Raw genomic sequence first — 26589 nt, forward strand, 5'->3', positions numbered from 1 at the left:
AATACCCAACAATTCAGGTGTACATACATTAGATTCAGACATGCTGAGGACTTTTGCAGCACAGTGCAGTAGCAAGACTTCAGCAGTTTGAACACTAAGATGCTGCAGTCAGATTGTGAAAACTTATTTTATTTTACACCTTTTATAAATGAGACTTGTAGTGATATGACCTATTTTGGTTACTAAGTGAATAAATGAACTGAAGTAGTTCCATGAGAACACTAGAAGACAATGGACACACAAGGCAGCAGCCATCTTGAATTCAATTTTAGAGATTTGCATGTATTTTGTTTAGTGTTTCCTACATTACGCTTGCAACATTCCTTTATTAGCATTACCCACTACCTTTCTACCCAAGGCCTGTAAAGTCGCCCAACACCACCTTCTGAAACTGTCCCTCTAGGAAAGGCCATAAAAAGCACAAACTCAAGTCCTATCCCAACCAGGTGGATAACATGATTGATGAACTTGAGAGAGAACCAAAAAGACAAAATATGCCCACTCTGCTCCCTTTTTACAGGCAGCTTCTATTAGTTACATTTTAGGATAAAATAGGGAAAAACCCATTACCCAATGCCATTAACCCATTACTGCCCAACCCTACAGGTGTACACATTTGATCCCTGCTGCATATATGCAATGTTGGGAAGAAATGGCTCAAGGAGATTTAGAAACTTCACTCAGACGTCTGTTTAAAAACATTTAGTTGGATATTTGTTATATGACCCTCCTGTGCCCATAAACTTTTCTCCATCAAGATTTCATGGGAGATGCTTCATGAGTGAGCAAATACAGTAAGTTTGACCCTGCACTCTACCACCAGTGTGCTATGCTTAACATATACAGGCAATCAAAAAAAGATTCTTTAGCTTCTTCTATCGCACTGCAAGCTCTAGCTTCCATTGCTTTCCACAGGCACTTACCACATACTGATTTGTGTTCATGTTCCCATCTATTTCTTTTTCCACACTATCCACCAGATCCTGTCTTCATTCTTCACCTATTTCCTTCAGAGGGAACCAGCATATGCCTTAAACTCCAGTTTGACATACAAAGTGCGTAAAGGCTTAATATAGCAAGTTTACGTAGTATTACCTGTTTATAGTATACAGTACACTGTAATTGCTTATATTTCTATAATGTACACTGAGCGCTTCAAATGAGTACTTTGTAAATACCACACAATCTGCAATGCAGAGAACGGCAAGATTCTTGAATTTAGGGAAATTAGAATTGAAATGGTTTTCAGAATAAAAGCCTTAAAACAATGGGGCTTGATAGATCTAAAGCTTTTATTTCATTAGGGTTGCAGCTATCATTAACAGGCAGCAGTTGATGACCAAGTAGACAAAATATCAGCAGTAATATTCCCAACTCTCATTTTAGATTCAAAGTATTCTTGGGAGTCTCTTCCAAATCCCTAAGCACTGATTTTGTCTCAACTAAAAGCTAAAGATTTAAGAAGGTATAAATGGTACTTTTAGAGTCCTACTAAGAACATAGTAGTGCTTTGAAACTCCAGCACACTGCCATTCCTGCAAATACCTAGTTGGCTGTGGAGAAGCACAAGTTTTAACATCTAAACATGGTTACAGCCCGAAATAAAACTGCATGACCTATGTGCAAGTGTGATCTGAGGTGGGTTTGTTTAGGGGAGCTATTGCAAAAGGAAGACTGCATTCATTTATTTTCCAAGCTCTTAATTCTATATCCTTTACCCATAATCAACAGTTTAAAAAATCCAGTACAATCCAGTGCATTTATTTCTTGCAATGTGTGTATAGATGTTTCCATTTTGATTTCAACACATACAAGTTTATATGACAATTATCAATACTAGAAGCAAACAGCTGAAGTGTAGAAGAGCACATGAGAAAACTGCCAGACTTGTTCTTTTGTCAGAAAATAAAACTAAGCACTTTCAAATGTCGGAAGCAAATACTCTCTTCAAGGTTAGCAACTAATCAGAATCATTCATAAGTGCAGCAGACAGCTAGCAGTATATCCTCATTCTCTACAAGCAACTACTTAAAACTAGAGACAGAAACTTACACAGTATTTCATATAACTGGGGAGAATTTACCATGAGCATATCTAATAGCAGTCTTAGGTATATATTCTTGCTAATCTGAATATCCAATAAACAATGTGATGCACGTCCAGGACATTAATATTCATAATGGAGTGTGGACATGAGCTAAAATACCACTCCAAACATTTCCATTTCTTTAGTTTAGGCACACACATTTAATCTTACCCATGGCGCCATATACCTCACATAACTATCAATGGCACAATGTGAAATGAATTCAACTTCCAGCAAGAAAACAAGCCATTATTGCTTCTGTATTTGCAGAAGGATCAAACCCTGATACTTTGTTATGCTTTTATGCAATAAAAGCAGAGCTTCAAATACCTCTGACATTCTCTATCAATGGATACTTCTAAATCAGTGCTGCTGCAATCCGCAAGAGCAACCTAGTAATACACTTGAAGAGGAAAAATTATCTTGCACTTGCCCTCATTGTTTTTAAGTGGGACTCAGCAGGAATACGATTAATTGAAGGATAACCTATGGCTGTTTCTGCAAATCTAATAATTTCTAGGGGCTTCTAATATGCAAAACATATGAACTTATCTGACTGAATAGTTAGCTACCCAAGAGTTGATGCTTCATACTGACCAATCCCATCCAAAGAGAGTAACTGTGAGAAAGCTGCGGTTCTCACCCGGCTCCTGTTTATATTCAGAACATAAAACTGACAACTTAAAGCTTTATTATAGTTTCTAATATAAACAAGTGCTGGAATTTAATCAATGTCCATTTCAGGAAGTTTCTTTTCTGTAGTTGTTTGAGCTGTTGAATCTGTACTCTGTTCAGCAGTCTGAGACTCTCTGCTGGCATCACCTTGGCCTTCTACTGGACCATTTTGTTCGGCTGGTTTTTGATCCTCTTTTGGAAGTTCCACTTTGGGTTTCGGTTTGTTGACTATTGGATTACACAAGTTTATCAGTTCCTAAAGTGAAAAAATTGGAAAGTATTAGACAAGATATCTAGAAGTAAGATGTTGACATGGGTTTTACATTATTAGACTATCATCCAAAAGGATGGTAAAGTAACAAATGAAAGTTTGTGACTTGATCAACTGAGGTCAGAATATTCCAGGATTTCTTTTCCTTACTTCCAAACTACCTTCACATTGCCTCTGAGTATTTATTAGCTGTGAAAATTTTATGAATCATGTACTAAGAGCTAGTATAAGACATCATTCAATTTAACTTTCTTTTGTATTTACTTACCTTAGTTTTCACTTCTATCTCTTTAGCCGTGATAACAGGGTCCAAAGAGAGACTTCGCTTGTTCTGAAGATTGAGCTTGTTGTTCATCCATTCCATTGCCTCATTTGTGCTCTTCTCTACTTTAACCACTTCTGCAGGATCCAAGTGGTCATATTGTTCATCCTAACAATTAAAAAAAAAAGAATTAAAAAAATGCTGTTCTACACCATATACCAGGGGTGCTCAAATTCCGGCCCGGGGGCCACTTGTGGCCCTCAGGGACTCCCAATCCTGCCCGCGGGGAGCTCCCAGTCTCCAATGAGCCTCTGGCCCTCCGGAGACTTGCTCGAGCCTGTGCTGGCCCAATGTAACTGCTCTCAGCTTGAGAGTGTTCAACCTCTCACGTGAGCTGTGGGCTCCCTCCGCTGCTTGCTGTTTCGCGTCTGTGATACAGCAGTGGCAGTGAAGGAAAGGTTGGCCTTGCTTTGTGCAAGGCCTTTTATAGGCCTTAAGCTATTGCAAGACCTTCATTCATTCATATGTTCCATCTCTAATATATTCATTCATGTAAATTTATTCAAATTTGAAATGTAAATTAATTCTTTTTTTCACAGCCCCCAGCACAGTGTCAGAGAGATGATGTGGCCCTCCTGCCAAAAAGTTTGGACACCCCTGCCTTATACCAATACATTACACCGCATTTATAGTTTGGCAGGAGTTTTGATAACACCTGAAATCCAACAGGACCAACATGGTAACTTAAGCCTTACCACTGAAAAATGTCCAAAATAAAGGTGAAACATCATCTGCCATGTTAAGGAGACTAGAGAGAGACCCAATACCTTTGCTTTAAATGCATGAACAGCTTTCATGTAAAGTTGAATTTGTTTCCCCAGCTCCTCAAAGGCTTTTGGTCTTTCTTCAGATTCTTGAAATCGTGCCTGAATGGGCTGTCCCACAGCCTGAATTAAAGAAAAATTTATCAAGATAGTTGTATGTGAAAGGAGTTACACACCAATGCAAGGCTAGATATAAATCTATATGGCACACAAAAATGTTTTATAGAAAGCAGCTTTCCACATCTACTTAATTACCAAACAGTTGCAACTCTAAAGCAAGATGCTTGTGTTGAGACATATCTAAAGTGACCATGAAAAGTTAATATTTATAATTCTATGAAATGAGGTTGACAGAAATAATAATGTATAAAACCAATACTCTCTGATCAATTTACTTTCTTTGGAGAACTTTTCAATGTCAACTGTTCAATGTCCAAGAGATATCCTTCCATGCTGCTTAGACAGACCCTTGTGTCCTGTTTCATTTAAATGTGTTAATAGTGCTGCAGTACTACTTACCTTCAGTTCTGTTAGCTTATCAATATAAACTTGTTTTGGCTGATCTTCACCTTCTTCATACAACCAATTTTCTGTATCTTCCAATTTCAGAGTGAAACTATTACGGTCCTAAATAGAATAAAATGAAATGCAAGTCAACTGAAACACAAACTGATACTTTTTCCACGAAGAATGTATTTCAACACTATTGTAATGATATGAAATTACGTTTCCAATCTAACAATGTCAGGTTATATATTGAAAGAACAATTAAGTGCAATACTTTCTGCTCCTACACACTTAACACAAAATCTTGTGTTACTATAATGTTAGGAGCCTGCAGCTTTAAGTCATTCTTTTCATTTTCAAATATCTTCACAAGCAAGATATAACGCTTCAGTGTACATTATGTTCTCATCTGTGTACTACAGGAGTACTATGTTATCACACATTTTATATTCTAGCAACACCCACCTCTTCATTAACAAACTTCTCATACATGCCACAGAGTTTGTCTCTCATGTCATAAACATACTCTTCCACTGCATTCTTGGCATCATTGCGTTCCTTCTCCAGTTTATCCTGCATGATCATTTTACCCTGCAGGAAACAATTTAATTACAACTTTGTTTCCATTAAGGAGCCCACTTCAAAGAAAAAAGATATTACTGTGCCTTTGGAATGTATTACACACTCCCTGCATTGGGAGTCTTCTTCTATTGACACTAGCACTTTAAATTTGCTCACCTCATTTTCAATAAATAAGTTCAACATGTCCTTTCCTATTTGCCACACCAAATGATTTTCAATAGGAAGGTCAATGGTCGTAGTCTTTACTTTTGCTTTCTTAGCTTGAGGAGGTTGATCGGTTTTCTTCTCTTTTGATCCGGCTTGTGATGTCTGAATTCAAACAGAATTCAAAACATTAAAACACATGACATATCAACTCTAGTTTCCAGATGTCTGTCTCAAGTTTCGTATTTTCACTTTGAAAGTCCTAGAATTCATTCAGTTATTTCCTCATCAGTATGCTTACAATCAAAATGTCAGATAATGTATGAATCTAGAAATAGTACGTTTAGTCAACTATATGTTCTGAATGCAACTCTATGCACTCTTATGTGTGGGCAAGTCCTACTGAATGCAGTGAAGCTTCCGAGTAAAATGCAGTGTTGTATTGTCACTCACCCATAAAGACTAATGGAAATTATGTTTCCATTATCCAACTCTGAAAATTAAGTATTAATATCACACAGAATTTTACCTCCATTTCCTCTGACTCAGTCTTGTTTTCAGCTTGTGCTTGCTGCTGGTTTTCATCAGTCTTTTGTTGCTCTTCCTGATCTACTTGCATCTTCTGAAATAATTAAAAAAAAACTTTGAGAATAACACCCTATGCCGATATTATGGAGGACGAATAAGCGAGGTGGCAAACAGAGAAAGACCAGCTAACTATGTCCCATTGTGATGCACCAGCTTGCCAGCTACACTGCAGGTGCCTAGAGCTTCACTTTTTGTAGATATGAGACAACTATGAAAATGGGGGGGGGGAGATATCTGAATAGGGCTATCGGAGAACTAACTTCTGCTTCATATTTGGAAGTTGTTCAAAGCTGGTTTCATATTCAAAATGCTCAGTAGTACAAGCCATTAAGAGGTACAGGTAGGATGACAGGGGCAAAGGGATCTCTATTTCACAGCACAGGAAGATGCTATTTCTCCAGAGGTCAAGTGAGGCACTTGTCTATCCTGATATTGTTTTAGCTGGTTGTCTTAGCACTTTAAAGCTACAAGGCAGCACAGCTAACTTTAGCGGTTTTATGAGCTGAAGAAATAGAGTACTGTGGCAGGAACATATGCTCTTTTGATAATTAAAAACTACTGATATTGCAAAAAAAGTAGAAAGACGGAAGGGGAGAAGGGGCAGGTCAGAGAGGGGGTCATATTATAACTCCAGCTGCTAGTTGCAGTGATTCAAGACAACCAGTGATGCTGAACTGCTGAAGAAGCACTAGTAAGACCATACAGCAATCACCTCTTCCTCTTTTGCATGCTGATCTGTTTCCATTGGCTCTTCACTCTCTTCTGATTTGTGAAGTTCCACTAGTGATGCACTTGAAACACTGAAAATGCCATGGATGTTTACTCTGACTTTAACCTTCACTTTTGAACTGGAGCCATCTGCTTGTGGTATTACCTTCTGAACTAAAAATTGAGCTAAAAGAAAAGCCAGACAATATTAAAGCAATAATTCTGTAAACTAAGTGTGGACTATTAATATACTGTTAAAATCAAAACCCTCATCAGTGATTACAGTGTTTGGTGTTAATACAGGCGACATAAAATTTGCTTATTTAAGAGGAGTTCTTCAATTCTGGCATTTGCTTAGACACTAAAACCAACTGCCATTGTGATGCTGAGAAACACTTTATTGGTTATGAAACTTCGTTACCCAGTATTTGTCCTTCCATTTGGCACACATCACTGCACCAATCTAAGATGCATATTTTTTTAGGCTAGTATCATTTCAGCAATCATTTCACTGAGCTTGAGCATATTCACATCCTTAGCACAATGTAAAATGCAGCAAGATGGAAAGAATCCTAAGCACAGATTTCAAAAGGAAACCAGTAGCATTTCTGAAAGCAGCACTGCTTTCTTTTTGTTTACATACCTATGGCAGGATTTGGATAAGGCAATTCCTTAGGACAACTATAATAAGCTTCCAGAGTGAAAGGCTCCTTTCTGTAGAATGTGAGAACCTTGGAGAATGGTGCAGCATGATTCTTTGGGAAGACTTCACAATCACTGTGGAAATGAAGAGTTAATTTCTGAACAAACATCTTCACTTCATCTAGTGAGAAAGTTTTAAGAAAGTGCAGACTTTAATAGGTATGACTTTAAGACATAGCTAATGTTTTGTGGATATGTTAAATTTGCACTGCAAAATCTCATAGAGCAATGAGATCCTGAGGAATGAGTTGCAGATAGTTAAATAACCAAGATAATAAAACTTCAGTATTTTTCTGAATTCTCATCTGCACAAGAGATCTCTTGTTATCAGCTGTTACTGCTTTTAGTGCTCAAGTTTTACCTTATTCCTTCCTCCGCTGGGGAATTCCATTTCAAAGATATAGGGTATGGTACCAAATCTGTGATGGAAAACTCTCTCACTTTAAATGCTGGGGATAAAATAGCACACTGCAGAAAACAAAACATTGAGATCAGTTGTGCAAGAAGCACACAGGCCAGTTATACCTTCGAAGGTTTCTTACTAAAATATATTCTGAGACTTGAGTTTATGCATGCTGCTTATCTGATGAATAAGCAATCTAATCTTATAAATGTTTCCATGTAAACCTGCCAGAACCTCAAGATCAGCCTCAGAGGCCTTTCTCTTGGGCCCAACTTTAACCCATTTTTGCCCAGCCCACAGGTGTACACATTTGGATCCTGCTGCATATATGCAACGTGGGGCAGAAATGGCTTAAGAAAGATCTGTTTGGTACTAGAGACAGGACCTTTTCAGTGCTGCCATCACACCACTGGAATGCCATCCAGAAAGCTTGACCAACGCCCTTTCTCAGTTTTTAAACAGAAACCAAGACCTTTGCACTTCGATGGTTTTATCAGACAATGTATTTTTGTATTTTCCCGTTCAGTAAGCTGAAACATTGTATTTCTAAAAAGTACAGGGGTGCCCCCTTATCCATGGGGGTTCAGTTCCTGATTCACCCGCAGTTACCTGAAACCACAGATATGTGGGGAAGGAAAACCTGCCCCTCCCCCACCTTCTGGAGCTGAGGGGAGCTCTGCTCCGCTAATCTCCGGCGGCAGCATTCTTGGGGGGGACCCATAGGCCTGATTCGCGGTTAACTGAATCTGGATATCGGGCCATCCTGTGTTGTATTAATTTGTTATTGTACCACATTTGTAGGAAAGATAGGATAAAATTCTCTTAATTAAATTTTCAGAATCCTACCAAGTTCACCCTAAATAAAATTGTATGCCACTGTACTAACTATAGTACTATTACTAAAATAAGAATTAGGAGGGGTAAATGAGCACACATTCTTAACAATGTTCCTATGTTTTCTCAACAAATTCATTCATTTCAAACCAAATGAACATGTAAATATGAAGACGACATCCCTAACAATACAACCGGTTATGAAGTAATGGGGCTGGTACCCAGGACAGGCAGTTCAGTTTCTCTCATGAATTTTCCCAAGTTGCTGTCTCTTAGGGAGAAACTAAGTATTACAAAGAATGCATAATGTGCCCCTGATTTGTTTGTGTCTTTCCAGAAACAGGCATTATACCATCTCTTAATTCTAAGAGCAACTTATAATCACACGGAACATAACATCAAGCCATCATTAAAATATAATTTTAGAGTTAAAGCAACAAGCGTTTAAAACCCACACCACACTCAAACACAACAGCAGCACCCAAGGTAATCAAGCTAGTCATCAAGTGAACCACCCCATGGAGAACCTTCCAAAGAGAAAATGACAAGTTATCCCTGACAATACCCAGAGGGCTGCGATAGGTTGAGTGCAGTTTCTATGGTTCAGTGGCACCCATGTGCACTAGATTACATTTCAAGACATTTTATTAGTATATAAGTTGGACAGAAATTCACATCCACTTTGACAGTAGCTAGAAACCAATTGAGAAGGATTAGCCTGACCAGTTTTAAAAAGGTATACCCTCCAATTGAGATGTTACAGATTAAGTGGGTGACACTACACTACATATTCCTTCAGCACTACTTGGATGTCCTGGGTTGCTGCGGACTGAACTTAATGACATGGCTTATTGAGCAGACCTATACTAGTCATATTTGTCTGACCACAGAGCAATACTGTATGTCTGCCATTTTAACAATTTGTGTGGCTGAAAAGCTTTCATCCTGTAAAAGGTTCTGTAATTAACCAATATTTCACCTAACTACCTAGAAAACTACAAAAAAGCATTTTTACCCAACACATTACTATTCCGTTCAGATTCAATCACATTAAACACTTTGCATACAAGCATTCTTACCTGCAATGCACAGCCTCGTGTGACTGCTTCATCTGCATTTAAAGTTGTACTGACTTCTTTACCAAAGAATTTACTGATCCGCTCTTTTACAGCAGGTATTCTTGTAGTCCCTCCTACTATTTCCACTGCATAGATATCTTCCTTCTTTAATTCTATAAGGGAAAGGACATTTTAGTACTGCAGCCGTGGCAGAGATGTATTTAGCCAGCAGAAAAATAACAACTAAGTTGAAACTACCATTTCTCCAGAGGGAGAACAGAGTGATTCAGGAAGATGGTGAACTGAGCATCCTGCTTAGAGGCAGGCTGTGCAAGTATGGCCTCTCCCAGTTTGAAGAGACACTTGCCCAACAGACTGAGGCAAAGAAGGAAGGCCCGTAGCCAGGGAGACACATCAGTGAAAGATTACATTTGCTCCCAGTGTGGAAGAGATTGTCACTCCCGAATTGGCCTTTTCAGCCACACTAGACACTGTCCCAGAACCGCTTTTCAGAGCGCAATACCATAGTCTTCCGAGACTGAAGGATGCGAATGATGATGAAGAGAGTTATAATAAGGGTGGAGCCTGAGCAGCATCTGCCTTGGGCTCTATGCTGGGGCGGGGGGGGGGATGACTGCCCCTCAGGCTCTGCTCTAGTCTGGTGGCTTTATGCCCCAATTCCTTCTCCTTCAAAGGATAGCCTCCACAGGAGAAGGAACAGGTGGGGAGCACGAAGCAACTAGCACCCCTTCCCTACAGGGAGAACCTAGAAATTGTATCACAATGTTACTTGACATCACTGCCCCAGGTGAACTGAAACTGCTCCTACTGGAAGCTCAGAAGGCATACCCAGATGTGATGACCACACTGGGAAGCATTCCATTTGGAAGAGAAGGGTTCTACAAACTGCCCCTAGAATAATTATTGTAAAAACTGATTTGTACTCTACTATGGAGCTTTGTAAGTCACCTTGATCATTTGCTTCGACATGGAAAAGGTGGGATATAAATTTCTCAAATAAGCTATCCTGGCCAATGTTCTGCAGACTTCTGGCCATTGCCCTGTGAAGTCACCACGTACCAATGAAAATGGTCATAGTTGCTAGGAACTTACTGAACACACACATTGATTCAATAGTTCAGAGGAAATGAGTTGATCCCTCTTTCTTCAACCAATATAAAGGATAACAGGGAAAAGATATTCTACTTAATGTATGAATATTTTTTGAAAAGGAAATGAACCATATACTGAGGGGATAACAAACCCAAAGTTTTTAATATGCTGCCAGATTGGAAAAAAGGATATATTTTAGGAATATGCTGCATTCCAGATAACACATTTCACACTTACTAGCTTGCTCCAAGACACTGCGAAGAGGTGGTTCTATTCTAGCCAAAAGGTTATCACACATCTCTAAGAATTTGCTCCTGTGGATGGATAGAAATAAAGTTATCACAAAGAAAAGTATAGCACCAGCACAAAATTAAGTTGCTTGCAGGATCTTCTCTCTCATTTGATAGCACATACAAAGTTGTGCTTAAATGGGTCACAACACCACATGTGAAAAATAATTGTAACAAGCTATGTATTCTACAGTGCCATATTTCTCAGTTACCTCTTGTTTACACCTAGGGAAGAGGTTCCTAACCCAAATAGACACCATTATTTCTCCCCTTTCGCCACCCCACAGGCTTTGGCACAATTGTAATGCACAAAACCACTGAGAAGCTGCACAACAAAACTAAACTACAAAGAAAAAAGTCATACATAACTATATTTGTATTTACTGTAGTATAGTGTAAGTGAACTGTATACCATCCATATCAGTTCACAGATGTGGTTCACAACAGGGAAGTTCTCAGAAAGAATCTCATGCACATGCTCACTTTTGAATTGCAGTCATGGGTTTTGACAGAACACTCAGAGGATGGATGAAGGGCTATGCTATTACAAACACCCTAGTTCAGTGGTTCTCAAACTCTGAAGGAGCTTTACTCCATCAGTAAGTTGTTGCACGGGAGGGGCTAGGGCAGCAATGCAATCCCCAAGATTGCATTGCTAAGGGGGGGTGCTTTCACTTACTTTTAAGTAGGGTTGCTGGAGCTGCAAGGAGACCTTCACAGCCCTCTTCAGCATTCCCCAAGGTTTGGAACATTCAGTAAAAGCAGGCACAAAGTACCTCATGCAAAACAGAAGAGCTTTGCACCCACTTTTACTAAAGATTCCAAGCCCTGAGGAGCACTGCTGAGCGCTGCGTAGGACTCCCCGTACCTCTTGCAGCCTCCAGCAGCCCTACCTATCTAAATGTAAGTGAAAGCATCCCCCCCATAGGGACACGATCCTGGGGATAGTTTCCCTGCCTCTCTCTTTCCCCGTCCCTTAAAGGGACGGGGGAACCTTTACATCAACTCGTGGGTTGCAAACCACCAGTTTGAGAATCACTACCCTAGTTCAAACGCTGTGGCCTTATAAAAGAAATGAATGTCATATACATCTATATTGTACATAATGGAAACTTAATACCAAGAAATCATGCCTCTTGCTGTGAAAGTGCCTCCTTTACAGATTATGGACACTGACACTCTTTGCCCTCACTCTAGAAACAAGTTAAAGAACTCTAACAAGCATTAGGGAACTCAGCTGTAATAAACCATTGTCCAACATGAATACACCATGAAAAATAACTGGACAGCTTTGGAAAAAATCCTTTTCTTGTTTTCCAAAACCCACCATATGAAGCTCATTTTATTGTATCATCTAAGCAATAAATTAGTAATATTCTCAAATTTACCTGTACTCAACAGTACAATGCAGGGACAGGAAAAACAACATAATTTTGTTTCATAATTAACAACCATCTTTTCCATGCTCCATTTGCATTTCTTCTTCAAGGCCACCTATTCAGGTAGAACACTGCTTCCCAAACTGGTGGGTTGCAACCCACTGGGGAACCGGAAAAAGGCCATTCGCCTTTACAGGGAATGGCTCAGAAATAGGCAACAACCAGGATTGCGCTGCAGCCAGGTAGGGAGGGGGTTTTAGGGAGTCGCAACGGCTCTCCAGATAGTCTGGTGAGCCTGCAACCCCCTCTGCAGCCATCCTCAAGGAAGTTCAAATTGTTGAAAGAAAAACCACTTCCTATTTTGTGACAAAAGCTGGAAGTGGTTTTTTCCCCCCCTCAAGATTCAAGAAGGGCTGCAGAGGCTCCCTAGACCCTCCAGAGAGCTCCTAGGTAAGTGAATCAACCCTTTCCCTGCCCGGCAACAGCATGATCCTGGCAATCATGTTGCTGCTCCCCCCTCCCCCCCACATGAAGACTTCAGTGGTTCCTAAAGTCCGAGTAGAACATTGGGAACCACTGAGGTAGAAATATACAATTGATATGCATACAGTTACAGTAAAAGTTGCAAAGGTGGTAGTTATCTTTTGAAAACAAAGTTAACATTTGTATCCAAAGATTAGCCAAACAAATATGAAAACAGATACCTGTTCATAGTGCCAGAGACATCAATGTCATTCATGAAACATTCTATGTTCATTGGCAGATCAGATGCATTTGCGCTCATCAGTTTCTTTAATTTCTCACATTCCTGAGATAATCTCAACAGTGCACGAATTTTGGACTTTATGTCTAGTTTATATTTCTTCCCAAATTCTTCACAAAAATGATCTACTAATACTTCATCAAATTTTCTGCCACCAAGTATGGTGTCAAATGCTGTTGCAAGAACCTTCATAACAAAAAGAATAAGCATCAGAGTTATACAGATCACTCTTCACGGCTATAACTTAATAGCCCAGTTAACACAAACTACTGTGATTCTACACAACTTAAAGCACAATTTGAACTGCTCATTAAACTGGCACAGGTCCCTGCGCCACTCTACAAGTGTCACAAACATGCCATAAAGCACATGGTAAGCTGGCTAGGCCGGTGCAAGGGCATGTGCTGACCTGCTGGCACTAGATCAAAAGGCAGTGAAGGTACTAGGCAGATCTGCATAGGGAGAGGGCAGAACAGGTAGCAAGAGGCATTTTTGGATGGGGTAGGGTGGTTCAGGAAGGGGTGGGACCAGCCACAGCAGTGTAAGCTGTATCCTAGCCCCAGCAGCCTTACACAGGCTGCTCAGATTTGTGCCAGCACAAATCCAAGTAGTTTGGCATAGATCCAAGTGGCCCATGGGGAGGATGGGGCTTGACACAGGGTAAGGGGGAAAATATTCCCTTACCCCGAGTTGTCCTCCAGCCACCTAAGAACATAAGAACAGCCCCACTGGATCAGGCCATAGGCCCATCTAGTCCAGCTTCCTGTATCTCACAGCGGCCCACCAAATGCCCCAGGGAGCACACCAGATAACAAGAGACCTCATCCTGGTGCCCTCCCTTGCATCTGACATTCTGACATAACCCATTTCTAAAATCAGGAGGTTGCGCATACACATCATGGCTTGTACCCCAGCACAGGTTAGGACTGGGCTGTCAGTATCACTCAAGGCTCTGGATCACAATTGTTATGCAGAGTTATGTTGCAGTCAAAGTGATATTCCTAATTAAATAAAATTTTAATTAAATTATACCCTGCCTCTACCCCAGCCATTATCAGGGTACCAAAGCAGCTTACAAAAATTCATAAAACTATAAAACAATAAAGCAAAGAATAAAAACTTAGGATAGTAAAAGCTGTGTTAACCCTTTATTAGAGTTTATTGTTTTGCTCATGACTCAATTAGTTCTAAAGTGAAGTAGGTGGCTGGTATTTGAAGTAAGAATAAGTCTTGGTTGTTGTAGATTTTTAAGTATTTTGTATGTCCAATCTCTTCGAGGCTAGAGGGGTCTAACTTCATCCTGGAAGTTGCTGGAGAATGCCACATCTAGAGGCTTTTCCCTCCTCACCAATACTGGTTCCCCACAAGGTTCAGCACACTTAGGCCTCAGCATTACAGGAAGGGGGGAGGGGAGAATGCACCAAGATTCCTCCTCAGCTATACATATGGGACAATTAAATTAGCCTCCTTAGGAGGGCTTTCACTGGCACAGTCCCTTCCCTCAGCTTCTTTTCTGGTTAGTCACCTCACCACTTGCCTGGGTAGTATTTTTATAGTGATATTGCCTCCCCTCCCCCACCTCCCTGTATCTTCTCCCATCTTGGTAGCTCAGGGTGTACTCCCGCCTACTCCCAGGAGAGGTTCATTACTAATTCTTCAGTGAGAATGGTCTGCCCCTTTCTAATGGCCCAGATGTAGATGGAGGAAGGAGGGAGACAGACCACTGTCACTAGGGGACTAGCAATGAGCCCCTCTTGGAAGAAAGCGGGGGGTACGCCCTAAGGTACAAATGATGGAAGAGGATATGCTAGGCAGAGGTATTGGCAGGGTGTGCTGGACAACCCAAATGGCTCCCTGTTGTGTTGCTGACATTTCTAGCCTCAGCATGCCCAAGGTGTCCTCTGGCCTTACACGTGTGCTCCATCAGGTAGACAGCAAGTGCAAGCTCTCCCTGACAAGCATGGCCTAGGAAGAACCCAGATGCAGTTGCTCCAACTATGAATGCATCCTCCAGAGCTGGCAAGTCTCGCATCAGACATTTTATTGTTGACTTGCCATTTTTCTCTCTTATGGGATGTTTTTTATTGTTTGCAAGGCTCGCCATGTGCAAAAGGAGCATTAAGCCTCTTGCTTCCCATCACAGGAAATTACATCATTAATTTCATGGTGATCAAGCATCCAAGGGACCTCTTATGATATTATGATCATTCGTATTACTATATATTACGCCTCTGACAGTCTCCTGAGTACTGGTGTCCCCTTGAACTACATTTTAGAAAAAGAGATTAAGTGCCTAGAGAACTTCCCCATTCTCCCCTTTCCCTTTACAATATCGTGAAATGCATTCTCAAAATGAGCAATGCATTTCATGATACTGTAAAGGGAAAGGGAAGAATCCCTTAGCATGCCATTGTCACAGGTGCAGTCTCTGTATCTGCAGAATTGGAGCCCACAGTTTTGACTAACAGCAGGTTCTGAATCAGCAATGGAGATCAGACCTGAGCTCCCAGACGCAACTGGAAATGTTCTCCAGAGGTGTCAATGAGCCTTTCTGAGGTCCGCCGAAGTCACTAACAGCCTCTGAGGGCCTCAAAGGCCTCCAGAGGTACCAGAAAGTCACTTCTGGTTTTCAGAGAAAGAGAAAGTGCCTTTTTGGCACCTCTGGAGGTGAATACCTCCAGATGGTGACCAGAGAACATCTCCAGTTGCCTTCAAAGGTCCTATGGACCAGGACCAGCAGATTTGTTTATCCATGGGTTTCAGTATCTTGGGGGGGGGGGGGGGAGGTCTGGGAACAGATACCGGTGGGTAATGAGGTTCCACCTGTATTACTGATGTATAGGTAATACTTCACATATGTGGCTATGATCCATCTCATTTACCATGTCTACATGCACATCTATGTTAAGAGTATAATATGTATTAACTCTTAGTCTCATGCCAGGACCCCTTTTAAGAGGCATATTTCACGACAGTCTGAGGAAACAGTTCATTTGACATCAGTAAAGTCATTTTCAAGTCACTCTGGCCTTTTCACATAGGAAGAACAAACTAGAAGGCTTCAAAATAAAAGGCCACAACAACATAAGTAAATAGGACTCGTCTTAACTATCAAGATATTTCACCAGAACTCAGCAAGTAGGATATACCCACCAGGGAGGAAACTAAATAGCTGCACAAACAACTAGTACTATATATGCTTAAGGGCTTAATGTTGTATCTTAGTAACATCTTCCATTCACAGAAATTCTGCTCACACAAGGGAGTGGGATTATTTTTACCTACAACCCCTCCCCTCTGCAGCCCCTGTACACCTGAACAATATCAATAGGAAGTATGAGTAGGAAAGGTAGCTTCAATAAGCACTACACTCTGGAGGCTACTTAATGTTTTCTTCATCTCCATGCCCTAATACTTGCCTGCTTCTCAGAACTAGAGCAGCAGCAATCAGAAAAGGAGCAATATCCTTGGTAATTCAAAGCAATACATAGCTATACACTTACCTTCAGTTTTCCTTTGTTGAATGCACATACTGAAACTTGGTAAGCTGAATGCCCTATGTCAACAAACACCACGTTCCTTGGTTTCTCTTCGAGTGCAGGCAGGTCTTGTTTATAAATCCCATACGCTAGAGCAACTAAAGAGAGAATTCAGTCCACTGTAAGTAAAAACAACTTTCATTTTTGGCTATGTCTACCATTTAGAAAAATCCTGTCACTATGCAGCACAACCATCTAACAACCACAGTTTTGCAACAAGTTATTTCCTACAATGCTTGAATTCAAACACTATTGACAAATCTGTTGGGGCAGCTGCTCTGCTTCCAAGGCTGCTGCATCATTAAAAAAAGTGGAAGGAAAGTTACAAGCCAAATCACAAACAGATGAGAAACAGTAGAAAAGCAGCTCTAAGTCATATTTTACCTGTTGGAGAGCAGCTCAAACCCCAATGCAAGTTTTGACCTTCCTTAATTATGGTTAACATCCCCTATGGTTTTGCATCATATCTGGACTCAGCTACTGAATTCCTTTCAAGTCAACTACTTACCTGCAGTAGTTTCATTAATTAGTCGCAAGCAGTTGAGTCCAGCAATCTGTGTAGCATCCATCACAGATCTCCGCTCTGCATCTGTATAGAAACAAGGAACCTACAAAAGATGCACAAAACCATATTTGAGAGAAAAATCACTCCCTGAGCAGAAAAACACCAACAAAATCTGCTTAACATTTTCTCCACATTTAGAGATATTTTTAATGTCTAAGTATTTTTAATAGCCACTTCGGATCCCTGTATGGGGAGAAAAGCAGGATAAAACTACAGTAAATAAATAAAATGTTACAGTAACAGTAGTTCTGTGAAACAAAAAAAATACAAATCATGCCTTTCAATCTATTTCTGTGCATTAGTCCATACAACAGCAGCTAAAATAATCAGACATTTACTGCCAGACTGAAACTGCATTGCTGCTCACTGACTATTTCTAGCATAACACTAAGAAAACTGGGATCCTAAGTAATCTGCTGTAACATCTAGTCCTCACAACTGTAAGAGTAAACTTAAAAATAACAGCAGTTTTTACTTAAAATTCCAAGATTTAGAACAACCAGTTCAAAAAAGAATGCAGCTCTCAGTGGCCTCAAATGCCATTTTTCAGTTTTTCCTCTAAAGACATCCAGTTCCAATGTAACTACCTCTGCCCATACCAACAAGTTCTATTCTGTTCTCTACTACTACACAGCTATGTAACAGACTTTTCAACATTGTTTGCCCTATCTCAGGTGAGCTGCTATCACTGATGCTGTTATGGTAGCATCACTGAAGCTGTGGTAATTTCAATTTGAGTAGTTCACTATACTCTATTAACCTTGTAGAATTTCACTTTCTGGCTTGCATTAGCCTTGGTTTTCACCTAGGAGAAAATCAAGGACTCATAGAAATAATCTACAAATGAGATACTCTCACTTTAATTCAGAACAATGTGCCAAATTTTATGGTTTTATGAAACAGTTAGTTCTAAACATGCACTGTACTCTTTCCATTTACAGAAAACCAGTGTAGAAATTAACCCACCCATATTGGCTACTTACAGCTACAACACAATCAACTACAGGTTTCTTAAGTGAATGTTCTGCAGTTTCTTTTAGTTTAGTGAGGAGCATCCCTGTCATCTGCTCAATTGTGAAATTTCGTTCTTCTTCCATGTACTGAACCTTAATTGAAATATAAAACAAATGCAAAATGTTTTATGTTGTAAAATGTTAAACCTTCAAGAAAGCCCCAAGCAGCTTTTTATCAATGCCAAACCTAGGGTGCACAAGTATTCCTCTCTTGTTTAAAAGCAGTTTTTAAATGATTTTAAATTTACATTTAAGAAATTAAGATTCCAATTATGGACTACATTTATTTTATCTCAAATGGAGTAACAGGTTTGGAAAGAAAAAACCTGCAATTTGGTTGAATCATCAAGTATGGATCACAATGTCTAATGCTTAAGATATAAAAGACATGCATCTCTAATACTACAACAATGCTACTTTTTCACACGCCTGTCAAAGCATTTCTGTATTTTCACAAGTGAGCATCAGCGTATCTGCCATGCTTTCATCCTTTAAACAATTTACGCTAGGTCAGAATGCATGTAAGTTAAAACAGCACCTCTTGCCAGCCCAGCTCTACTGCACTTGCACAAAATCACCACATATACTGCTCCTGTGCAAAAGCACCAATGCAGCAGTATGTAACTCAGACAGCTATACCTCAATAAGCCAATCTACTGGCTTCTACTTCTGTCTAAATAACTCACCTTGATGCCAACTGAGCGTTTTGGCAGCTGGACAAGTTCATAAGCAAGCTTTGCTTTTTCCTCTTGAACAAAGGGATCTGAAAATGCACGGCCATGATATCTTTTAAAACCTTGCACCGTATTCTTTGCATTCGAAATTACCTAAAAGAAGAAAAGAGTTTAGCCTCATCTGGCAAGTTAGAACATTTTCTCTTTTAACTGTGTAAAAGGCTTTCTATAAGTCATTTCATCTTACTGAATTATATTTTGCAGTTATTTTGACCTTCTGTGTAGTACAACTTTATTTTTTTAATATTCAGAGAATGTACATAAAGCAATCAGATGAACAACCAAAGCTATTTGAAAATACACTGAAAGTGGAATATAGAAATTGATACTCCTTAGCATTTTTGCTACAACAGCTTCTTCAGCAACGTCACCTAGCAAACTCATACTGCTTGCTCCAATGCTCTGATGCACACTAGAATAAGGCCACTGCATCAGCCTTCTAGACTCCTAGAATGAGACACCTGACCTCCTTGCTGTAGTTCAAAACGATCCCAACTCTCTGCTTGAGGACAGGTACTCCCCCAGCGGCCTCCCACTGTTCACTCTCAACAGAAAGGAAGACACACCTGCAAATAGCTCTTTAAGCCACATTCTAAGGGTCTCAGAGCAACTCAAAAAACACTGGTGTAAACGTGTGCAAGCAAAAACTAGTACTGAGTGTCTAGAACTCCTAGTTAACACCTAGCATAATGAATGCAGTCAGAGACACTTGCAAGCCAGAGCAAGAACTCAAAATACCGTGACATTCTGAATGAATGAGCCAAGGATGCACCCTAAAAATCTAACAAGAAAATCAGTAATGTCATTTCAGTTTCCTTGAATTATTTTTATGTACAATAAATAAAACAAGATGTGCTGCTATTAGGACACACATTAGATTTTGTTGAAGTAACTGTATTATGTTTATAAGCAACACAAAGCCTAGCTGTTGAAAGGCAACCCTCATTTTAGCAAACTGTCACTGACTCAACTATTAAGTACACTCATGCTACCACTGCGTACAATATCAATGTGCAAGAGGCAATCCCACTGAACTCAAAAGAGCTTGTGAATAAAAATGCTTAGAACTGCCCAGAATGTCTTACTGAAAGAAGCATCAATAATACAAACAACAAAGAAAGCAAAGACAGCAGCATCCTTGAGAAAGCAATCTGATTTTACTGGACATAGAAACTTTTGATTCCCAGAATACAGTTCAATTCATCCCTCTGCTTGGCACTCAAAGGGGATATAATACATAGTAATGGAGAGCATAAGGCATATATGCAACAGTTTGGAAAATAAAGGAAGATAAGAAGTGGCATCTATTATGAGCTTGATTTTTCATGAAGTTGAATTGAGAAGCAAATGTCCAATTTAAAATGAGCATTAGTGATTTTTGTACTGTTCCAGTCATTGTTCCAATTAGATTTTGTACTGTTGTTCCAATTAGATACATTCCTGAACACTCAAAACCCTTACTTGGCTTTTGGCTGCAGCTCCAATTGAGCGATTCTTGGGTCCAAACGATATACATGATCTAGAATGAGAAAATGTTTTTAGTTCTAGAACAAAAGTTGAAATAAATCAGTCTATCTACACCTAAAAACAATAGTATGAATGTTTAAGTGGTGACAAGAATAAAGTGCTAATCAAACCAATCCATTTATAAAGGTGGTCTTTTTAATACCAATCAGTTACATAAGAGGTATCCATCATCTTGGTCAGTTCCAACTGCCATGACTAAGTTATTTACTGATCTAGAATGAAACTGCCACTTGCTACCAATACTCCTTTACTGTATTCTGATTTATAAGATGAATCAATGCAACTAATCTACAAGCATCCTCCAATCAAGTGTCTTCTCTGCAATGAGGACGGGTCTTTCAAAGCACAGTGATCCGCAGTTTGAAGAATGCTGAACTATATGGAACTTACTTCTGAGCAAACAGAATTGTGCTGCAAAGTTCCTTCAAACTGACTGTGCTTATTAATATTTTGTTTTTTAACTGCCTCTTAGCTGCCTAGGTGGATCTGTCATATGACAGAATGCTGGCATACAAGTCTTAAATCAGCAAGCTTACTTAAGACTCAAATCCTCAACTTGTTTCCCATAGCTTACATTAAAGTAGAGACTTGCTACAATGACACAAAAGTCTTCTTTTAGGGAAGATAGCTGTAAACCTCGTTTGAGGATACATACTGCTGCCAAGCTACTGAAAACAGAATACCACAACTTGCAATTTGTTTAAATGGATAATGTACACATTTTGCAAGATCTGTTAAAGACCTCACCATCTTCTGTTCATACCCTGAAAATCACTAATAAATGCCACAACAATGACAACCCAATTCCCAGAAATTCCTGTGGAACCTGCTTAACATTACCGTTACCAACATTACACACAGAATCCTCTAACCCAGTGTTTCTCAAACTGTGGGTCGGGACCCATTAGGTGGGTTGCGAGCCAATTTCAGGTGGGTCCCCATTCATTTCAATATTTTATTTTTAATGTATTAGACTTGATGCTACCATGGTCTGTGACTGCATTTGGGGAAATGTTACAGACCTGTACTTTTAACAGGCTACTATGTATATTCTTTTAACAATGGTAGTCAAGGGGACTTACTCCTGGGTAAGTGAGGGTAGGATTTTAGCCTAGGATTGTTAAAAATCTTCCTGCTTGATCATGTCACTTCCAGTCATGACATCACTTCCGGTGGGTCCTGACAGATTCTCATTCTAAAAAGTGGGTCCCGGTGCTAAATGTGTGAGAACCACTGCTCTGACCACTTAACCAGTGTGCCAAGGAACATAAATATCCTTATGACAAAGCATTGGGAAAGCAGTATTTGAAGATTAGATGAAAGAGGGGCTAGATTGAGCTGCCTATTTTTACAAGTGTGGATTACAAAACTGTAGTTTGGGACTGGTCAAGGAAAAGAGGAAATATTAACAGCTTTGTTTTCCTCTTTTACAGAGGCAGAGACTTCATTTCAAAGTCTTTCAGTGTACCCTAAACTATGGAGCTGGGCATGAAGCAAAGTAATCATACAGCTCTGACCTGCAAACAGCCACTTGCCTTAGGCAAGTAAGAACTACTTCCATGTGAAAAAGCATGAAATTTTTCATGAGCTGGAAGCAAGTTGCTTTTTTTTCTTTGGGGCTATTTGTGCCACAAACGATCAACACTGTGAGAAGGAGAGATGCATGCAAACTTACGAAACGTTTTGTAAGAGTTCCTACAAGCCTGATACAGTTCCTTCAAGGGTTCACTTCACCCATATTTTCATCACAGCACTTTATTTATATGAATCATCAACTTGGGATCAATGTCACCAGCATACCAATGGTTCCCCAATACTGTTTTCCAACATGCTTTGCTAAAAAGCTGATTTACAATCACTGCCTTCCTCTGTCAAATGTGCCTCTCAGGTAAAGGGGAGAGGGGAAGACAGCATGTAAGAAGTCAGCTTAATACCAGAGGCATTATATCTGGATCTAACTACTCCTTGCCCTAGTCCCTCAAGTTTGAGGTGTAAGAGACAAACTGCATATTGCTCCTTATGAAAAGCAACAAGAGATTCTGATGAAGAACATTGTGGCTCTTGGAAGACCAAACACAGCACTGTCATTTCATGAGCTGAAAACCAGCAAATCCAGACAAGCAGCAACCTGATTCTTGGTACCGAATTCAACATAATTTTTGAGCCCTTGCTAATCTCATTATAAAAGACAATAAACAGAAAAAGGTATTCTGACATCACCCAGCAACTAAAGTAAAAGAACTGTGTATTGCTCTCCACAGTTCATAAATACCTACCAAACTATCAGATGTTAAAAATACTTCACTACTCATTTAAGAACAGTTATTTTTAAGGAATTTATACTTGACTTGTTTTTGTCCTTCTGTTACTTGGAAATATATCCATTCCTCACCACAGTGTAAGTGTAAAATATTGAAACATCTCACAGAATTCAAAAGAAATTGTTTAATTGTACTGCCAGGGTCTCAGGATCCTTTTAAATGGTTTGTTTAAACCCAAGTTCTAGAAAGAATTAATTGCACAGAAAATGCTGTTTTAAATAACTGAGTTAGTGAGTAACCTGACATGTGAGTCACCTTATGAATGAGATAATCTTAAAAGTAAACAAGCTTTCAAATAATAAAAATTGATTATTTTTATTCACTACTTTGCTTCCATGCCCATTCACAATCTCTCCTTATTCAGGACAGTCCTGTAAATGCATCTGTTCACATCTGGCCAAAGATTCAAACACATGCGCTATACCAGCAGCTTTTGGGTACCTTTTGGCCTGGCTGCCTGGAAGTCCAATTTACAATTGTATAAAATAAAAAGTTAAATTTTTTAAAAGGTCAAGTTGGTAACCTTCAGTCTTGAAAGACTATGGTATCGCGCTCTAAAAGGTGATTCTGGAACAGCGTCTAGTGTGGCTGAAAAGGCCGATTCAGGAGTGACAATCCCTTCCACACTGGGAGCAAGTGCAGTCTGTCCCTGGTCTGTCTCCCTGGCTATGGGCCTTCCTTCTTTGCCTCTTAGCCTCAGACTGTTGGCCAAGTGTCTCTTCAAACTGGGAAAAGCCATGCTGCACAAGCGGGCCGCTCAGAGGCCAGGGTTTCCCACTTGTTAAGGTCCACTCCTAAGGCCTTCAGATCCCTCTTGCAGATGTCCTTATATCGCAGCTGTGGTCTACCTGTAGGGCGCTTTCCTTGCACGAGTTCTCCATAGAGGAGATCCTTTGGGATCCAGCCATCATCCATTCTCACGACATGACCGTGAGAATCATTATGTATCATAATGACCGTATCATTATGTAAAGGTAGCCAGGTAAAAGCATGTAACATGGGAGTCTGGTGTAAGGTTCCTGCACTTGAGTGAAAATGGGGAGGTGAACTGACATGACATGAATAGTAAGTACATGCACTAAAACTAAGGAGCAGGTAAGAGAAAACATGCAATACCGTGTGAATAGTGCTAGCTAGTCCAATTGTAAGAGCAACATACTGTGAGAAAAACTATCAGTTCACTGAATTCATAGAATTCTAAAAGTTTGTTTTACAACTTACACTGAAATACACATGTGCTCCCACACTTTTCCATTCTGGTTTTGTTTTGTAAGCACAAGTCTTGCAGTACTATACCCAAGTACTTCAGCAGAAAGTCTTCTGCTTTTCCATCTGTGCTTATAGACCTTTTCTACTTTACCTCATCAGAAGAGATATGCACATTTGTATCATGCAGGAGGCATACATAGCACCTGATAGTTAGCCCTAGGGGAAAATTCCTAAAAAAGGGTTAAATTGCCACTCACCAAGTGACCAGCTTCCAGAAGGGTAGCTATGTTAGGCTACAATCCTATCCACACTTTTTTGGGTGTAAGCCCCATTGACTATAATGGGAGTTATTTCTGAGTAGACATGCATAGGATTGGGCTCTAAATCTACTGCAGCAAACACAGACAGTCTTGCAACACTAAAGGCTAGCAAAGCGGAAACAGACGGACCTCCATGGACTCTTCCACAGAAATGTACCTGCAAGTCTTAAAGCAATGCTTCTCAAACTGTGGGTCAGGACCCACTAGGTGAGTCATGAACCAATTTCAGGTGGGTCCCCATTCATTTCAATATTTTATTTTTATAATATTAGACTTGATGCTAGCATAATGCGTGACTGTATTTGGGGAAACATTACAGATCTGTACTTTTAACAGGCTACTATGTACTGTATATGCTTTTAACAATGGGGCTTACTCCTGGGTAAGCATGCATAGGATTGCAGCCTAGGATTGCTAAAAATTTTCTTGCTTGATGGTGTCACTTCTGATCATGACATCACTTCCGGTGGGGTCCTGGTAGATTCTCATTCTAAACCAGGGGTGTCAAAGTCATGTCATATAGAGGGCTGAATAGCATTCACAATGCCTGCTAAGGGCCAGAAGTGATGTCATTAGGCAGAGTGATGTCATTAAACAGGTCATAACCAAAAATAAGCATTTTTCCCACTTGGGAATTCATGACCTGCAAATGACAGAAGAGAAAATACACAAATCTTGATCATGTTTCAAGACATGGGAGAGCCCCATTTTCATGTGGGCTGCCCTTTCAGCAGTAACTCCTTAGCTCAGCAGCTGAGAGCCTGAGGGCAGGATAAAAAGCCTCCGCGAGCCTTATGTCTGACACCCCTGTGGGCCCCAGCGCTGAAGGTTTGACAAACACTGCTTCAGGGTGCCACAAGACCAGCTTCCCAAAGAGAAAACGCCTTTGCAGTGTGACGCCACTAAGGGTGCAATCCTAGGCTCATGCTCCTGGGAGTAAGCCCCACTGAAGACAATGGGACTCACTTCCAAGTAGGCACTTTTCGGGCACTGGATGCCCACAGCACGCCCCTGAACTCAGAGCACTGCCTGCCGCAGGGTCCTGCCTCTCCATCGCAGCCAGGCCAGTGGGGCGGCTTCCCCTGGTCAGCCTTGAAGCACCTCCCCTGGGTGCGCACGCGTGGGGAAAGTGCATTTCCTCTGCTCGCAGGCACACTCGCCTGCGGCTCAATGGGCCTGGGGTGGGGGTGGTCGCCCACTCGCTGAATCAATGAGGGGGCGGGAAGGGGCCTGCCTCTCCTTTAAGCCCCGAGCACTGGTCCGGCAGGACTGCGCCAGCCGCGGCATGCTTCCACCACCCCTCCCGGCCCGGCCCAGGCCGCACGCCCTCCGCCCTCTCGCCGCCTACTCACGGGGTGCAGCGATCGCTGTACTCGTTGGCGATGGTCTCGATGCCCCCCGCGCGGGCCACCGCCACATAGCAGCTCTGGAAGCCCAGGTCGATCCCCACCACGGACATGCTTGCCCCGGGGGGAGGAGGAGGCGAGGCCGGAGAGGGGCGACGCGAGGCGGCCTGCGGAGTCCGCAGGGAAGCAAAGAGCTGAGGGAGGAGCTGCTTGGCCTGCCGCTCCCGTCACTAAAGGCGACTGCGGCCCACTCAGCACTGTTTAAATGAGCGGCGGCGGCGCGAGACTCCGGCTGCCTCCTCGCGAGGGGAGGGGGCCGGGAGCGGCAGCGGGCGAGGAGAGAGAGAGAGAGAGATCTCGAAAGATCCTGCCCGGGCCGGGGAGAAGTCTCGCGAGATTTCCTCACTGATGATGAGCGTCACTGGTCTCCGTAGCCCCGCCCCCTCCCAGGCACAGCACGAAGGTGGCCTGGTGTGTGGAGCGATCCCAAGAAGGCGGACAGCGCATGCGCAGAGGGGGCTGCGCGCGCCGGGGGATCGCGTGACTGACATGAAACGCAGTAGAATGCCTCCGGTCGCTCGCGCTCTGCCCGCCCCTCGGCTGCGCCGGCTCATTCATTCGCCCGCTGGCGCCGCCGTCGTGCTCCCCACGCGCATTGCTTCGCCTTGCTTACGTCATTGCAGGGGGCGCGGGCTGGCCGCGAGCTCCTCCCCGGCAGGAGACCTCTGCCGCCCAGGTTGCAGTCCTGACCGCACTTTCCTGGGAGTAAGCCCCATTGACTAGAAAGGGGCTTCTGAGTAAGCATGCATGGGCTTGGGCTCCAAGG

At 41.3% G+C, this 26589-nt stretch overlaps 1 protein-coding gene across 1 annotated transcript; it reads right to left on the reverse strand.

Annotated features, from left to right (window-relative positions):
* Positions 1–1273: 1273 nt before the first annotated feature.
* On the reverse strand, positions 1274–26117 carry HSPA4 (heat shock protein family A (Hsp70) member 4). Its single transcript, XM_066613442.1, has 19 exons — positions 25770–26117; positions 20502–20559; positions 18993–19133; positions 18277–18399; positions 17237–17336; positions 16693–16826; positions 13131–13375; positions 10995–11071; positions 9666–9817; positions 7711–7817; positions 7291–7424; positions 6652–6833; positions 5881–5973; positions 5364–5516; positions 5091–5216; positions 4638–4745; positions 4122–4241; positions 3301–3462; positions 1274–3017 (listed from the first exon to the last, which is right to left on the reverse strand). Exons 1-19 carry the CDS (start codon positions 25874–25876, stop codon positions 2811–2813), a joined length of 2529 nt encoding a protein of 842 aa, XP_066469539.1. The 5' UTR covers positions 25877–26117; the 3' UTR covers positions 1274–2810.
* Positions 26118–26589: the final 472 nt, after the last annotated feature.

Source organism: Tiliqua scincoides, chromosome 2, assembly GCF_035046505.1.
Source record: "Tiliqua scincoides isolate rTilSci1 chromosome 2, rTilSci1.hap2, whole genome shotgun sequence".
Classification (NCBI taxonomy): Eukaryota; Metazoa; Chordata; class Lepidosauria; order Squamata; family Scincidae; genus Tiliqua; species Tiliqua scincoides.

Bases quoted from the DNA above. Each gene is read 5' to 3' on its own strand.
- HSPA4 (XM_066613442.1), bottom strand. From the start codon at position 25,876: ATGTCCGTGGTGGGGATCGACCTGGGCTTCCAGAGCTGCTATGTGGCG. The intron at 5,974-6,651 runs GTGATTGCTGTA...TAATTATTTCAG, and splicing joins AGCATGCAAAAGAGGAAGAG to AAGATGCAAGTAGATCAGGA. The intron at 4,746-5,090 runs GTGGGTGTTGCT...TATTCTATTTAG, and splicing joins AGAAGTTTGTTAATGAAGAG to GACCGTAATAGTTTCACTCT.